Consider the following 18304-nt stretch of genomic DNA (forward strand, 5'->3'; position numbering starts at 1 on the left):
AAAAGCATTAAGTCATTACTCCTGGAATAATACCATCTTTTTTTATTCTGAAAAAAAAAAAAAAAAGCTGGTTACCTACATTGTAAGTAATCATTTGCAATGACTGGAGTCATTTCAACTGTCATTTAAGCTTATAGTTGGGAATAGTTTATAAACATTCGCTGTTTACTGCTGATCTCTGACAGCAACACAGTTACTTTCTTTGGAAAATGTTCAGCAATGGAGCATTTTTATTAATCAGATCGCATATATAGTTGTATGTACGTTTTTACCACTTTACCACCTGTTGTTTTTGCCAAGTGAAGTTTTGCCAGTCTTCCGAAGTGGGATAGTTTGAGGCAAATAAAAATCGAATGTCAATATACTCCAAAGTGTGACCATAATTATTTGAAATAAATATGCTTTATACACCCATATGCTTGGAACCCCATAGAAAGGTAGAAATATTCACATGACTGTTGGGCAAACTGGAAAATTCCAGTCTCACGGGAGCTAGTGCCTCACCTCTCCTCCCTAGCATTGTGAGAGGAAAAAAAAAAAAATGTTCTCAAGTGTAAATGCCTTCTGTGACCTTCATCTTCTGCAGCATTGATAGGGAACCCAGTTTGTTATTAAGCTCGCGATTTACATAAAAACCATTTAGAAGGGGAAATTGCTCACCAATTCCGGCTTCTCCAACAATCCAAGAGAGGCGAATGAAGAGCATGACTCCCCAGATGTTCAACATGCATCTTACCTGTGGACGAAAGTGAGGGTGAAAAGGGGTCCTGGGTCAAGCCTACCAACCCCCTTCCTAAGTCTGGAGTCCATGGCTGGCTGGTGAACCAGGTGGGATCACCCAGCACGTGGCGTTCCTTTGTACACAGAGGTTTCTCACCAGCACGCCTTTCACCCATCCAAACTTCACGACCCCGGAGGTATCTTCTTCCTTATTTTCTGCTTGTTCATCTCCTCCGGGCATCCCATCACCATTAGCAACCCTGTCAGCTGAACCAGGGGCCACGGCCACATTCTGCATTTTTTACAGAGGGAAAAACAAACAAAGGAACAGACGGTGGATCAAACAATTTCTTAAAACTTTCCAAGCCAAATGAAAACAGTGGCCGCAAAACTCTAGAAGAAAAAGTATTCCCATAACTTCAGCAAATATTGTTGTTATTGTTTCTTACCCTGGGAGCCAATGGGTTCCCCGTGTGAGTCATTTCCAACCATGGCTAAGGCTGTAGGATGGCAGACGGAACCTGGGCCATCCTGCCACTAACAACATAAAAGTGGTCAGACTTAAATGAATTGAAAATGCAAAAGGATAAAAAACAAGTCAACGGAGTCAAGGGAGGGAAGCCAGGCAAGGCCAGATGAGGGTCTTTTGTGTCGCATGTTAGGAGGACCAGAGTGAAAAGCTTCCCAGATGTAGAATAGGGGTAATTATTTCCCTCTGATTTGTGTCTTCTGCCAGGCTTCCCGAGCTCCAAGAGCAAAAACAAATTTCTTATGGATTCATATCTCCTTGCTTGGAAATTTTAGAATGTGCTTGCATTGTGGAGAAGGTAAGAGGTCTCATGACTGACAACCAGTAAGATTTACTCAGTAGAAACAAAAAGAACTATACATAAATAATTTTTTAAAAATTAGTATATAATTTTATCTCTGTGGCCAGTTTTCAAAAACTTCCTTTTGAGAGTTTTTTTTTTTTTTTGGTATGATAGCCCATGCATATAATGTGGAGAAAATATATTTATTTCAAATTAAGAATAGCTCTCCGTCTCTAATTTTTCTTCTGCATATATCTGCATAATTTCATGTATTTTATTTAGCCTTTGTTTTTTATCCATTTTCCTTGCTCCCTTTATGCAGGACACATTTTAAAAGGGAGAGGAAGAGAATGAATCTCAAGCCACATCCTTTTTTTCTCCCCTTTCTATTGTACTGAGGACTGAATCCAGGACCCTCCAATCTGAGGCCATCATTCCAGCACTGGTACAGTCTCAGCCCATAGCCTGGGCCTCTTACTATTCTATGACAGTAACGGGGAGAAACTGAGCAACAAAGGAAATTGACAATCATAGTTACAATTTAGTGTTACTAGGGGACTATAGTAATCTTAAGCATCCTCAGTCCCCACTTGCACAGATAATTGAAAGCTGACTTTGCATACTCATGCCAATGTAAAATAAAGATAAACAAAGTCCAAAGATGCTGGGGCTGATCTGGCTGAACAGAACCAGATCGTCTATGTGAGCTTTGAACACAAGTCAATCATGAAATTAAGGAATTTTTAATAACTACTTTTGATTTATTTTAAAGTTACTGTTAGTGCTGAAGATTTAACCCAGGATCTAATGCTGCAACTTTTTAATATAGTTCATGTTGTGGTGACCCCCAACCATAAAATTATTTTTATTGCTATTTCCTAACTGTAGTCTTACTACCATTACGAGTTGTAATGTAAATAAATACCTGTGTTTCCCAATGGTCTTAGGCGACTCCTGTAAAGAGGTCATTCACCCCCAAAGGGGTTTCGACACACAGGTTGAGAACCACTGGTCTAGTTCCTACTAAGCACCTGTTTTGCTACTGAGATCTGCTCTCATCCCTTAGGAAAAAGAAAAATCAGCTACGATAAAAGAAAGAAATCTTCAGATGAAATTGTTTAGGTTTAGATATAATCAAATTTTAAAATTCTTATAGGAAATTGTCTTACAGAATTTGTACTATAAATGTGTGTTGGCAGTCGTGTTCCCTCACTTTGTAGCAGGGACTGGAATCACAAGTTTTAGATTGTGCTTTATTTACTTGGGTTCATGCAAAATATCACTATTCAAACCTACAGTCAGTATAAAGTATCAGGCAGGCTTTATATAAGCATTTTTCATACTAAGTATTTAAAATCCAGTGTGTATTTTCCATTGACAGCACATTGTGGCTTGGCCTAGCCTCATTTCCAGTGCTCAGTGGCCATGGGTCATGTATGGGTCAGCTCAACACAAGCCCATACGGTGCAGTAAATTTCCGAAGAAAGTGTTAGGTGCTTTCCACACACCAAGGAAAAAGCATTTTTCTTTTAACAAATTCTAGACACACAAAGCAGCTAACAGTCACCTGTAGCTTTTACTTTCATTTTATGTGTTGTATCCAATGTGTCTGTGTTTCTGACATGTGTGAATGGGTATATATGATGTATGCATTTGTGTTGTATATGCTGTGCGTGCACAGGTGTATGTGGTGGTGTGTGTGAGTGCAGACATGAATGTGTTAAGGCATGTGGGTGAAAGTCAGAGGACGACCTTCATGGGTGTTGGTCCTTGCCTTCCATCTTCATTGAAACAGGATTTCTTGGTTGTTTGCTGATGTGTAGCCAGGCTGACTGGAGAGGCAGTCTCCGATCTGCCCCCTCCACCCATGTAGCACAGCCCTGAACATCCACACCAGGTAATGAATATTGTGAGTGCTTCCCACCTGGAGCCATCTCCCAGCCACAAATACAGTTTTTTACTTCCCACGACTATCATAGTCTTCAAAAGCACGGGTGTTAGACTTGTGCTAATGTGAATTTTAAGGGAATCATTTATTTAGAGAATTCATTTCTTCAACTTGGAGAAGCCAACTCTACAATCACCAGTATTCTAGTCATTATTCCCATGGCTGGGGATCATGTGAGAAAGCCTTAGTCACCTGCATTTTTTATATGTGGTTTGGGGAATAAAAACTATGATTTCTGGTAAAACCCGATGAGGAAAACATAGGAGATTGCTGTATTCTCTGATGAACTCCAGAGATGACTCTGGCCCTTAGATTTGGAGAATGAGAGCAATAATAGCTGCAAACAACAGCAACAACAACAAACAGCCCCCTAACCCACAATAAAGTAGTATAAAAATAAATTGCATATTTAAAATTTTCCATTAAATGAAATTGTTTTTTCCCTGATGGATGCCATTCCTGATCACAGTTTCCTGATTTCAGTCCATCACTTTAGAACCTGCCACAAAAAGAGCATTCTGCATGCAAGGTAGAGGAACCACTATACATGGAATTTAGTACAACAATAATTTTCTAAATTGTCAAAAGTAGAGTCTACATAGGGCCAGCAACTCTCTTTTCATAGATAGATGGAATTTGCTAGTGTTTTAAAGTTTTAAGTATATTTATGGCCAGGGCTGGGGGGTCAGTGACCTTGAATGTATATTTTCTTTTGTGACTCATGTTTAACAGTAAATTTACAAGAACTGATGCTGTTTTCTTGGCTTGCTATAATATAAAGGAGCAAAAAGGCTCTGTACCTTATAAACTACACATGAATCTAATCTTGTCATGAAATTAATCCAGGGCATGTTCTCCAGCAGGCTATTTTTTGCTTTCTTAGGAAGTAAAAATGAGAACACATCCAAGATTGTTTTTGAAAATATTACCTCAAAGTAGTTAAAAACAAAAATCACCTTTTATATGGTAAAGGAAATCTTGGTTTTGCTCTTGGATAAATGCTTCCTTTGCTGAAAGAACAGCAGATTCAGTGTCTCATCTGAATATTGAACATGACATGAGTGGAAGTTTGTGGATATCAGGACTGCTAAGCTCTGCCCAGGGGTTCACAGACATCTGGAAGCTGCCAGTATCTCAAAGATGCAAAGTTTTGTGATTGCATCTTTCCTCTAGCTGTTTTTTCTTTCTTTTACAATTCGAAATAATTTGCTCCTTTATACTCTGTTTCCATAAATCATGACCTTTCATAAATGCATTTTTAACTTCTATGGAATGATCATCCATTCATCAAGATTTCTACTTATGTACTACAGATTCAGTGAGGAGACTATAAAGTGCATTTAAAGAGAAAGGAAGACCATTTGATAGGAGTCTTCCCTCTTCTGATATTTGACAACGAAGGCAGCTTTAATCGCATGCTTTCTAAGGGGAACTGAAAGCAGAATGCTTTTTATGAAGTAAAATCTCCTCAGATGCCAAGTGATCTCTGCATTCTTTGATGTGGAGAGCTCTCCAAGGTCGACTGTGTAGGGAAGAGAGCAGAGCACAGAACAATGTAAAGGCCTTGGTCTTATTCCATCTGTTCAAAAATGATAAGCCATAGCAAACAGCTTCCAAAGTGCTGTCAAAGGCAGCTCTGGTGTTCTAACTGTGCAGCCATTGAGCTGGCATACTGAAAAACCACTGCTTCTGAGTTTACTCCCCTAACTTAAAGATCTTCACAAGCCAGGCCTTTAGAACTTACCCATAAGCTCCCTTTCTCTTTAGAATGTTGGTGCTAAGAGCAACATTCCTCCTACTCCACCGCAACCCTTTTCCTTAAGGTGCTGCAGATTGCACCTATAGTTTCCCACATCATGGGCAAGTGCACCGTCACTAAACTTTATCATTTATTGGCTTTATCTTATTTAAAATTCGAGCTTTAATTCTGAGGCAGGGTCTTGCAAGGTTACCCTAGCTGACTTTAATCTCATCCTGCAAACCAGGCAGGCCCTGAACTCTTAGTTCTGTACCCTCGTTTTACCTATTAGGACAACCCTTGTCGTATCATTTTCTGACTTGGAAATCAGGTTCCAGGCACAGCCAGGATTGCTGGCCTGAACTACCCACCAGGCCCTGCTTCCAGTTTCTTCTTAATGAGGGCTAAGATATTATTTTTCTTTGTTGTAAACCGTGTGAATGGTTGCATGTTTAAATTTTAATAATGAAGGGGACAGTGTTACAAGTTATCTTTAGTGCACAGCACTTGGTGGGGTAGGATTTCATGTCTTTTTCTGGGCATTTTTGGTTCTTTTTACTTCAGAAGCTCCTTGCAATGTATAACTTCTCTCTCTGCTCCTTCCACAACTTGGGATCACCGTGTTCTCCTGTCGGTCCACTGTTTCTTGTCTTTCCCCCTTTCCTGTCCCCCTGCCATCATTTCTTCCCCCATCACTTAAAGCAAGAAACTGACAGAAGCTTGTCTGAAGTTTCACGTTACCCCCCTTAAAACATCTCCATGAAAGCTGATACTGTGTCTGAATAGCCATGATGCTATTTTTTTTATTAAGGCACCAGATATTTCAGATAAAGCCTAAAGTTAGCAGATTGCCAATTGTATCTGTGGCAACCTGCTAACTTTAGGCTTTATCTGAAATATCTGGAGGGTGTAAGAGATCTGAGTGAGAGCATGGGGTCTTCTTTTGGAAGTCCTAGTCTGGAGTTGGGCCTCATGCAGCTCAGGGAGTAAATTTTGGAGATTTATTTCCTCTGGGAAGAAGGTGAGAAGAAACTAAAAGAAGAGCCAGTGCCTTTTCCAGAATCATTCCTGAGAGAACTCATCCTGAATGGGGGTTGGGGATGATGGGAGACTATAACTTCTTTCTTTCCTTCTTTCTTTTTTCTTCCTTCCTTCCTTCCTCCCTCCCTTCCTTCCTTCCTTCCTTCCTTCCTTCCTTCCTTCCTTCCTTCCTTCCTTCCTTCATTTCTTTCTTTCTCTCTCTGCTTCTCTCTGTCTCTCACTCTTTCTCTGCCTCTGTCTCTCTCTCTCTCTTTTTCCTTTTTTCTTTCTAAGAGCAAGTTTTCTGTATAGCCCTGGCTATGCAGAAACTCACTCTGTAGACCAGGCTGGCCTCAAACTTAGAGATGCTCCAGTCTCTGCCTCCAGAATGCTGAGGTTAAATGTCTGAGCCACCATGCCCAGCTTGTTTAACCTTTAAGATCCAGAATGAATAAATGAATGGTTATGAAATAAACTGTTCATTCTTTGTTTTACTGGAAGTTTGGACATGAGTAAGTAAACAATATTTGAGTGTGTAATATCTAATTCTTTTCCTAGAGTGTAACCATATTCCACAAAGTGATATTCAGTGGTGGGGAGATGGCTCGGTAGGTGATGCATTTGCTGGTAAGTGCGAGGGCCTGGGTTTGAATCTCTACACTCTCATAAATTGGCTGCTACGGTGTCCCACCTGCAATTTCAGCACTAAGGAAGTGAAGACAGGAGATCTCCAGAGGAAGCTAGCTAGACAACCGAATCACAAAGCTCTGGGTGCAAGCAAGAGACCCTGCCTTAATACATAAGCTGAATAAATGGAGGAACATGCCCAACACCAACCTCAAACTTTCACATATACCATCATACACTTGTGCAAGTACATGCGAATAGGCCCACGTGCACACACAGAGACATGCAAAAAAAAAAAAAAAAGTGACCTTCATTAAAAACTGACAGAAGGGCAGGAACATAGTCTGTCAACAAATCTCAGGAAGTCACAGAAGAAATCTAAGCTTCTAAATGATGAGTACAAGACTCAACTCTTCCAGAGACTCTGAAACCCTTGTGCATTCTTTAAATACAAAGTCTGACCACTGTGCTTCTGAGCTTAAATTTAGTAGAGGGCCTTGGGAAAAAGGTGTGAAGAGTAAGAATCCAAAGGCTGAATCATAGGCATTTCTGTTTTTTCTTTAAAGAATAGAAAAAGTAGTTGTCATTCAGCCTCAGCTACCAGGGTAGCTGTGTCTTAAGGACACACCACCTCTGGCTCCCACCATCTGAGCTACAAAAGCACATGGCTTGTGTAAGAATGGTTGTGTAGCTGTTTTAACTAAGGTGACACTAATGTAGAAACAGATTAGGCTTCAGTATGTCACGTTCAGCCATGTGGGATTTGAGTAACCCTACTGCAAACACCGTAAGAAACATTGCCTCACGTTTCGGGTTCAGTCTGCACTTCTCTCCCAAGTCAGTAAACATTTGTGAAGCACCAGGATGTTTTCTGTTTCTTAGAGACTAGAGAGACAGCTGTATAAGGAAGATGGATGGCATGGAGCAGCTCTCTTCATTTGACCACTGATGTGTAGTGTTATTGCCCCAAGGGAATGGTGAGGAAGGAAGCTTACCTTGGCCAGCTGCTCGTGGATCTCCAGCAGGCTGGGCCGGTTGACCTTGGGCCCGCTCACACTGCCTGTGTTGCGGTAGTACTCAATCTTGGGGACAGCATCCATGGTGTTGTGGCCAAAGGTTTGCAGATAGTACGTGTTTGTGTGAGAATCGTAGACATGAAATGTGGTGTCTGTTTTCGCAGCATCTCCATTTTGGAGGAAGCTGTCATAGCACTCCTGGTTGCCAGGCCTAAAGCTGATTCGCAGTCTGTTTTGGGCTTCATCTCCAAAAGAGGTCTCTTCATAATGTGGGGGGTCTGTGCTGTCACTCATGGCTGCACCACTGCCATGGCCCTCGTTTATGACATGGACTTGAAAACGACTGGTACTACTGGGCACTGAGTTGGAAGGGGTGTTCACTGACATCTTCTAGAATCTACTTTGGAACTACCTGCTTTATGGTTTTGGTTTTTTCTTTCTTTAGAACTATATATTTTTGCTTCAAAACAGACAATAATGTGGTTACAATATGGAGCGCTCGGCTTTGGTTCTAGATGGCTCAATAATTAGATGTCTGCTGTATCGTTGTTGTATTGTCTCCCATTTAATCTTCAGAATGATCTTCAACACTGTTACTAAGAAAGAAAATTAAATTTGTTCCAGGCAACACATACAAACATGTTTAAGCAGGGCTGTGATTTAAGGTATACTTATCTTTCATAAGATGTACAATTTTAAATTTGATTCATTAAAAATTACCTGTCCAGGAATCCTTGCTACCTGAGTAATGAAATCCTAACAAATAACCAGGGACAGGTTTCTGCAAACAGAAATTCCAATGAAGTCACTAACATGTGACTGCCATGTTTGCTTGGAAGTCACTGGGACTTTTAGAAAGCATATTAGTAGGAGAGTTCACGGACCATCTAAATGCTGAGATTGCAAATGATTTTATGTTGATAGCATTATACACTGTCTGATACATAAAACAGGAAACCCAAAGACTTTGAAAAGTGCATTTTGCTAGTTACAAAAGTCCACACATCATCAATAATAAATTTGTTTCCGAAAAACTTTCACATGTGAAACAAGTAAAAATTACATTTTAGAATGTGAAAATTAAAAAAAAAGTCTGTCAAGATGATTGTCTGTGAAATTTTAGAATTTTTAGTAGCCTTTGAAACATTTTATTGGCTCGTGTATTTGTGCTTTTTTCATAAATGCTGTTATGGAACCTTAAAAATGAGTGTTTGGGATATGAAAATAAGTTATAGTTCTCAGTAAAGGCTTATATTCTACTCTTTCTTTTTAATGAAATAATTTGTGAGTTCAATAGACCACACAGTCATTTTCACAATTCTACAGTGCCAATCTTAAATTCTGTCTTTGGAGTGATATTTCTTTGTAGATACCTTAAATTTTGATTGTTTTTCAAAGAAAGCTAGAAAAATGAGAACAAAAATATGACTCTTGTGCCATGATTTAAAACATTTCTTTGAATTAAAAAAGAAACAAACACACATAACTTAAACTCTTAAGTAAACTTTCCTGGTGAAATTACCAGTGAAGCCCATATCTCTTACCTTTTTAGAACATTTAACGCCACACAGTCCCTGACACCTTCATTCCAGTCCTCAGGGCCTGCTTTTTGACACGGTATGAAGTGAGGATCTTGCCCAGCCCAGACTCTTACCTTGCCATCCGGCAGCCGTCTTCTGAGGAGTGGAACCCACTCTAGCATAGCACAAGCATATATGGAACCTAAGCTTCAGCCCACAACCTTAGGCTTCTTCTCATTGGTTAAAAACTTCTTGAAAGAGATGACTTTTCAGTCATTGGCCTGGAATCGTGGGAGAAGCCCTGCCAGTCATTAGCCCTGGGGAGCCGTAAGTACCACATCAACTAGTAACTAGTAGTAAATCATTAATCCTCTTAGGCAGTAAACAAAATAAAGCTTCTTTAATTCACAGATTGCTCAACAGCAAATCCTTCAAAAATATTGCTTCAGTTGTTTGGGACCAGATAAATTTAGTTCCACCGTCTGCCTTTCTTTCTCTGTCTCCATCTCTGTCTCTGTCTCTATCTCTCTTTCTTGCAATAAGAATTGAACTCAGGGCCTCACACATGCTAAGTAAGTACTCTGCCACTGAGCTCTCCCACCCATTTCTAAACTTTTTTTTTTTTAATTTTGAGACAGCATCTTGCTAATTGTCTACACTGGTCCTGTGTTTAATTTATACTCTAGGCAACCTTAAGCTTGCCATCCTCCTGCCTCAGCCTCCAAAGTAGCTGGAAGTAGGCCTTCGCCACCAGGCCTAGCTCATCCTCTTATTTTTGATGAGACCCAGTGACCTTATATTGCTCAGCATAGGAACCAGAATATTATCCTCAAGGGATAATCTGAATATTTTTTAAATTTTATTTATTTATTATGTATACAACAACATTCTGCTTCCATGTATATCTTGCACACCAGAAGAGGGCACCAGATCTCATAACGGATGGTTGTGAGCCACCATGTGGTTGCTGGGAATTGAACTCAGGACCTCTGGAAGAGCAGTCGGTGCTCTTAACCTCTGAGCCCAGCCTGATCTGAATATTTTATAGCTAGTAAATGTTACCTGAAATCATTTTAGCTTAATCACCTTGCCTCTTCTCTGCATAGGAAGTGAGCAGATTGGGAACAGCATCAGTGAGTTATTGAAAAGATTTCTGCCTAGTGAGAAAACTAAGCTAATCAAGTCAAACCGGGTACAATTTCGAAAGTCTGGATACACTTCCCAGGGACTGGATACACTTCCCAGGGGCTGGATACACTTCCCAGGGGCTGGTTACACTTCCCAGCGGTGCTACTATGTGGCTTTTCTGTCTCTGCTTGGAATATCAGTTTTTATCACATCTAGTTTTTGAGTTTCCTCAGAAGTTTCTGCTCCAGTCTGTGAATTGGTGACTAAGACAGCACATGCAATTCTGTCTGGGGCAATTCAGGAGGTTCTGTCATTGGTTTTCAATCAGGATGATTGAATGAGTCCTTTTTGTGTTGAATAAGAAGCTATCCGAATGATTTCCAGTTGTCTGTGTGGCTCTGCTGTGGTGTGATATAGCGACTAAGTGTGAGCTGTGAGTGAAGAATGCTTGATTTCAATTCTGGTCCTGCCACTTCCTGTCTGGGGCAATTCAGGAGACTAGTTCACTGTGTGTGCTTTAATGTTCTCATATGCAAACATGGATGCAGACAATAATGGCATGTAGCTTCCACAGTTATTGTGAGAATTAAATAAACTAATTTGTGTTTATGTTTAAGTAGTACCGGTTTGTACATAGTCCTTGCTTGTACTATTTTGTAAGTATTTATTATTGGTTTGTGACTTTTATTTTTTACTCACACCCATGATTCTGAGACCAACCAGTAGAAACAGGGATAAGAATCATACCTATTAAAATGGAGGGAAAGGTAAACTGATAACCAGATACAGCATTGTACAAAGGAGTCGCAGATGCCAAAGGAAAACCTCTTCAATGCTGTTAGCCAGGTGAATGCTACAGAAGTCAGTCAGGCTAATGTCAGGTTCTATCAGAAGCAGAACTATAAAGAGACAGCGGTAACTCAATCTTCTCTCTCTTCTTCTGCTTTTTACAATTATTTATTTCTGTATGTGGAGTGGGTGAGTGCACTTGACATGTGGTATGCATGGGGATCAGAGGGCAACTTCAGGGAGTCAGTGCTCTTCTTCTGCTATGTCTGACCCAGAGTTCAAAGCCAAGTGTCAGGCCTGACAGCAAATGCCTGTACCCCCTGACCAATCTTGTCAGCCCTAATCTGCTCATGAAGACTTTAATAGAGGAGAATTGCTTACTCAGTAAAGGTTTCAAACTCTCATGTAGAAGAAGGAGATTCACAGGAGGTCGTAGATGTCCAATTCAGCTGAGGGCGGAATGTGAGTTACTGACTTAACAGTTCAATGGACTGCTAAGATGATGCTGGGACCCCAGACAAGTTCCGTTCCCTGTACAAGAATGGCTGACATCACCCAGCCCCCACTTGCCTTCAGGACTACCTTATTATTCATTCTTCAGTGTTTCTCCTCCACCAGAGTCTGCGTGCCTCTGAAGCCAGTCTCCATTTCTTGCTGCATGCTTGTCTGACTTCAGTGTGTATGAATTTGTTTCGGTCTCAGTCTTCCATCAAGCAGACATTTACGTTCAAGGCTGTTTTCTCTAACTGGGAAATGATGGCCTTTGTCCCTTAGTAAGGGGATTGAGGCCTTCTAGAGTGGCTGGGAGATGTCTGGGGGATATTGATGAAGTGACACCATCCGCAAGTCAACCTTGGATGGCGAGCTTAATTTAAGCCTTTGAGGGGGGTGGTCAGGGACCAGAAAATGCTGTCTGGAGTGGAGACACCACCTTTCTTTCCATTCTCCCTAACAGGATCTTGGGTGTAGCATTAGGGGCTGATCTGGGTATGATATTGGTCATCTGTTTGTAGACACATTAACATTTCTTGAAGTTTCCATATTATTCTAACCAGCCTTTTATAGTTATCACTTCTTACTCGGAAAATGATGACCATTCTTCTATACCTATCTTCACAAAAGACTAACACACACACACACACACACAAATAACAAAAGCCATGGATTAAGTACTTTCTGTCGGTGTCTTCTCTTCTTAGTGAGGTTGGGGGTGGTAGTGTCTGGGAGTTGATACCCTGGAATGATACATTCTTTATGAAATATGTCTGGGTTGCCTTCCTTCCTTCCTTCCTTCCTTCCTTCCTTCCTTCCTTCCTTCCTTCCTTCCTTCCTTGCTTGCTTCCTTTCTTCCTCCTCCCTCCCTCCCTCCCTCCCCCTCCCTCCCTCCCTCCCTTCCTTCTTTCCTTCCTTCCTCCCTCATTCTTTTCTCCCCCGTCCCTCCCTCCTTCCTTTCTTTCCCCCTTCTTTCCTTCCTTTGTTGTTTTTGAAAAAAAATCTGGTCTTGTGAAATGAAAAGCCTTGGTGAATGTTGTCTCTGGGGCAAATGGAACCCCTGCAAGTTGGTCATGCATCTTAGGGATCACTTGGAAAGCCCATGTCACAGAGTTAATGCCTGGTATTCAGGCACAGATGCCTTCCAGCAAGGTCAGCTGGGCTCAACTTACTGGGTTATTCTTGGCCAGATTACGAATTGGATGTGAGGTGTGCTTGTACCAACTGGGCCACCTTGATGTGGAGGCTTGATATAGAAGAACTACAGCCAGCACAGTTGCTTTATAAATCCATTAGAGAAAAACAAACAACAACACATCTCTATCAGAATCTTTCTGTGGCTGCTGTTTTAGAATGCCACAGACCTTGTAAAGGCCTGGGTACTGGCTCAGTGGGGAAAGTGCCTGCCTTGCAAGCAAAGGTACCCTGAGCTCAGATCCCCAGCACCCATATAAAACTCAGGTGTGGCAGAGGCATGCGTAACCCAGTGCTGGGTTAGAGTGGTGTGGAGACAGATGGAGAACATGGTATTTTTTCATGTTCTATGGTTTTCCACATGCTTTTCTGTTCCTTCCATCTCCGTCTTCTTGCCAGCATCCTGGAGAGAAACCAGATAGACCTCTCATCCTACTTTTATGGATGTGAAAGAATGTCTGTCCTGAGGTCACTTTCCATGAAGCTAAATGAAGCTAGTTTCTAGGTGAGCCAACATCAGAATCCTGACTCCTGACCTGGAAAATGTGCGTATCGTCAAACCTTACCTTGGCTCTCTGGCTTTTCAGGGATGCGTGTGGCATTTTTACACTGTGGGAGTTTAAAGGGCCATTCAAGCCCTCTGGTTATCCCTCCCCTGAAGTTCACACAGATTAGACAACTAGCTCAGAGCAGCAAGGCTCCAGTGGTGGCAGGGCTTTCTGCCTGGACTTCTTGCCTCTTTGTAGTCATCCCTCCTACTAGGTGATGCTGGAACACACTCTTTAGTGCTAGCCATGAAGTAGGGTAATGCAGCCAGTGTGCATGTGAGGCAGGACTGTCAGGCACTCTCAACTACAGCATTTTACCACAGGAGAGTCTTCAAGCCCTACAACAATGCTGGGAATTCTGAGCTGAGTTGGAAGATTTGGGTGTTAGTTTTCTGAAGTTGTCCCACTGTGAACTTTCTGACCTATGATCCTTGTTTAAGAAATAATATTCTTTCTTTTTTGGGCCTAAAGACCTTTGAGCCCAAGAATTGTGTAGCAATTTCCTCTGAGATAAGGCTCTGTCTTGGAAGGAAGTTCCTTAAGACACAGAATGTTCTAAGGGGAGGGGAACATTCCATCTTTCAGGGAATCTTGCTAAGTTTAGGGAATAAACAGCACATAGGCTTCAGAAAGTCTCTGAAGCTGACCATATCCCCTCATTTCCTCCTTCCCCACAAGGACTGCTGAGAGGCAATCTCAGACAAGCTGCCTTAAGGAGACACTCTCCAACCTGTGGAGCTGTGTGCAGGCCGTGTCTGGAGCTCCAGGTTCCCAGCTTGTGTGAGCTGTCACCCATGCTGGGGAGGACTTTTGGTGATGAGGCTGCTGTTGAGACATTTCATCTCTTTAAGTAACCTTTCATCCATATCCCTGTAGGTAACCCCAGTCTATCACTGGTTCTCTATCTGGTGTGAGTGGACATGTGTTCATGACTCCCCCAAAATAGTATCACACAACACTGCATTCATTAAATCTATGTTGTGGCTCCAGTATGGAATGTGGAGAGGATACCTGGGCTTGTTTTGCCGAAGCTCCCAGCTAGTTCATTGGCACACAGAAAAGAGCAGACAGCAAGAGCAGAAATTAGAGGAGGGAACAAAGTGGCAGAGGTCATATTTCTGCTCTATGCATAGAAACCTCCACTGAGGGTAGACCAGGAAGAACACAACATTTTACATAGCACGGTGGATAAATCAATCATAGACATTTATTGAATTTTATGAATGGAATGATCCTCTCGGCAGTACCACTCAAGCTAATTACAAATGTGTCTGTCGCATGACCCAATGTCACCTGGAAAAAAAAAAAAAGCTGGAACCACCATCAGGCAAGTGCATACTCGAAGGTCCCTTTATCAAACTCTTCAACTTCATCTTCCCATGTAGAAGACGGCATGCTACTATATGGGTCTAGTAGTATTTTGAAGCATCTGATAATAAGAAGTCCCAAGAAAATGCACAGGATGCCCACAAAGGCGAAACCAGTCTTTTGCTCCAGAGTCAGGGAGAAGGCGGAGACCTCGTTGACACTCATCTTAGCTGAAGAATTGCTGCAGTAGGTGCTACTCATCATTCACTGGTGCATTGTGGTGGCTCTTCAGAGTTCCTGCGGGAGTCAATTCTCTGCCTAGGTACAGAACAGACACAGTTTAGTTTCATCCTTGTGTGGCATTGGGCAAGAAATTATAAAAGCAGGTATTTTCAAGGCCTCTTAACTCATCAAAGATGTTTGAGGGTATCAGATATAGATCAGAATGAAATTGATACTGGAGATTCTTATCCCACTGTGAGAAGTGCAGAGTTGTTCATGGACATGGAAACCCATACCTACACACTGAAATAGAAAGCTCCCTGCTTCTTTGATCTGGATTTTCACCTAATTTTCACTTCATTTTTGCATGTGGAGATCATAGCATATATAGAAAGAGGATAAGCTGTTCCTGTTGTTTAAAGTCCTAGTTTCAAGGTCTCTCTCCAGGGCCAGTTTGTCTGAAATAAAATCTGATTCTTTAAACAGCTGTAATATATTCTTTGTTTCAACTCTTGTTTTCATAGCTACATATTTACAATATCTTCCCCATTATATGTGACCGTGTGTGTGTGTGTGTGTGTGTGTGTGTGTGTGTGTGTGTGTGTGTGTGTGTGTGTGTAAGAGAGAAATTCTCACTCTATAGTTCAAGCTGTCTCAGAACTCATGGCAATCCCTCTGCCTCAGCTTTCCCGAATGCTGGGATTATAGGCAAGAGCCACCATACATGGTTTAAATGTTACTTTCTCAAAGATAAAAACATGTTTTAAAAATTAACTGAGTAGAGGTAATGCCCAACATCATAACTGCAAAGAGATAATCACAATATCTGTGGGTGTTACCCACTTTCCTACCATCTACATTCATTTGCTGACACCCTAAACCAGTGCTTCTCAACCTGTGGCTTGAGACCCCTCAGTGGGTCCAAAGCCCTTTCATAAACATCGCCCAAGACCATCAGAAAAATCAGATATTTACATTATGATTTGTAACAGTAGCAAAATTACAGTTATGAAGTAGCAATGAAAATAATTTTGTGGTTGAGGGTTACCACAACATGAGGAGCAATAAGAACATTAGGAAAATAGAGAACCACTGCTGTAAATAAACATAAAATCCAAGTTAAAGTTCTGTGTTCTTTGTAATTCAGCTAACTTTTAAGAAAACTCTCTACGCCGCCTCCTGACAAGATTCTCATTCCTATGCCCCTGTCTATGATTGATATTCTAAAACTACAGCTAAAATGTTAAGAAAGTTGACTTTAAATAAAACAGAGTCCCTTATCTGTTTTCAGAAAGCAACTGAAGGAGTGGTTAAGAGCACTTCTTGTAGAGGAAGGAAGTTGGGTCACTAGACCACACATAGTGTCTCACAAGTGTCTGTAACTCCAGTTCCAGGGGATCTGACTCCCTCCTCTGGCCTCCAGTGGCACCAGGAAAGCACATGGGGCACAGACATATAGGCATGCAAAACACTCATTCATACATATAAAATAAAGAAAGGGCCCATTGAGATAAAACAAGAGCTAGGTGGGAATTTGTGGCGAGAGTAATAAGTCTTATAACTTTCAAACTTAAAATGACACTGATAAACACTGTTTTTATGAAGGTTTATGTTACAAAAGAGCTCTGTTTTCAAACTACCAGTGATAGAGATACTCCCTGCTTCTGGCATGTTGGTTGGTTGACTTTTTGTTCAATAAAAGGAAAAAACATTTTTAAATCTCTTTGTGGAGTATCTGTCTACCAAGTTGTTTTAATGCCTGAGCAAATAAAAGAATGCTTTGCCTCAGTTTTTAAAAATTATCTTTTTAGTCTTACTTAAGTAGCTCAGAGTGGTCTTGCCAAAGGCTGGATTCTATTGTTACTTAATCCTAAGTAGGAGGCATAGGATAGAGGATTTTATGCTTCTGAATTTTTAAAATTTTGTTAAGTTTATGGTCTTTGTAAGCTACATTTAACATTTTCAGGGGGTATGTAGGTAAGAGGAGCCAATGACACTCAGCCTTTAAGAAGGGGTCCTACTCTTTCAGAGTGTCAAAATTCAGTTCCTAGCTCCCATGTCAGGCAGCAACACATAAACATGGATAACTCCAGCTCCAAGACACCCAATTCCTCTGCCTCTGAGGGTGGCAACACCTACATGCATGTACCCACACATGTGCACATAATTTAAGATAATAAAATAAACCTTTAAAAACAGAGGGGCCGACAACATTGGTTTCCTGGTGGACATGTGGAGTACCCACAGTGCAGGACTTGTTGTCTAGCAGCTGGCAGAGTTCCCATCAGTTGTTGTAATCTCTTTTCATGGGTTGCCTCAGCTGCAGAGAACTGCCCTGCCAAGGGCATGTTTCCTCCTGGGAAGGTTGCTATTCAGAGAGTGAGTGATATGACTGTGACCATCTCGACTCAAGGGGAAAATGCTAAAGAAGTAGTCTAGCTCTGGAGTTCCATGGGGTACCAGTTGAGGGCATTTGGGGTACATATCACAACTCAACTCTATCTACACCTGCATCATTCTCCATCCTTCTCCAGGCTAGGAGCCCAGGGGCAGCTCTTAATAAACGTCCAGGCCACTAACTCTGCCTCTGAGTCTGGTTACTGCAACAATTAACATCACAAATGTTAAAACACCTGAGCAGTTTTAATGATTTGTTTATTTTGCCACCATGTAGAAATGGCCTAAGCAGATTGATGTCATAAAATTAGCTGAATGTAGTTACATATTTTAAAGACATCATATAGTGAACATATGCAGGGTGTCATGGCTGGTCACAGAAGACAGTCTAGTTCCCCTTGGGCTTGTAATGAACCTACTAGCCTTTGCTATTCTTAGTAAAACTTACCAACCAACTAAACAAGCAAAGCAACAAAAAGGCATTTTCCAGAAGCTGCAAGCAAGCCTACAGCTCACATAGTTCTAATAAATTAAAACACAACTCCTTCCTAGATAGAGAAACATTTTGTCTAACATATGCCACGTAGCTCTTCGTTCTTAGATTCTTAGACAGTAAGTTATAGAATTAATGGAAAAATAACCACTTTTAAAACCGGCATATCATCTTTTTGTTTTGTTTTGTTTTTCAAGACAGGGTTTCTTTGTGTAGCTTTGGAGCCTATCCTGGCACTCACACTGTAGACCAGGTTGGCCTCGAACTCACAAAGATCCACCTGCCTCTGCCTCCTGAGTGCTGGTATTAAAGGCATGTGCCACCAACGCCTG

The 18304-nt window shown here is 41.3% G+C and overlaps 2 protein-coding genes across 4 annotated transcripts in view; both read right to left on the reverse strand.

Moving 5' to 3' along the window:
• The window catches only part of Slc12a1 (solute carrier family 12 member 1), a 77632-nt gene extending 69364 nt beyond the window's left edge, over nt 1-8268 (reverse strand). For all 3 annotated transcript variants that reach the window (XM_035446509.1, XM_035446508.1, XM_035446510.1), the window contains exons 1-3: nt 7861-8268; nt 878-1012; nt 661-736 (exon numbers count right to left, since the gene is read on the reverse strand). In XM_035446509.1, the coding sequence (XP_035302400.1) occupies nt 661-736; nt 878-1012; nt 7861-8268 (619 nt within the window). The remainder of the gene's footprint in view (nt 1-660; nt 737-877; nt 1013-7860) is intronic.
• A 6607-nt stretch (nt 8269-14875) lies between these two features.
• Ctxn2 (cortexin 2) lies at nt 14876-15124 on the reverse strand. Its single transcript, XM_035446191.1, has one exon. The coding sequence runs from the start codon at nt 15122-15124 to the stop codon at nt 14876-14878; it is 249 nt and encodes an 82-aa protein (XP_035302082.1).
• Nucleotides 15125-18304: the final 3180 nt, after the last annotated feature.

This window comes from Cricetulus griseus, chromosome 6 (assembly GCF_003668045.3).
Source record: "Cricetulus griseus strain 17A/GY chromosome 6, alternate assembly CriGri-PICRH-1.0, whole genome shotgun sequence".
NCBI lineage: Eukaryota > Metazoa > Chordata > Mammalia > Rodentia > Cricetidae > Cricetulus > Cricetulus griseus.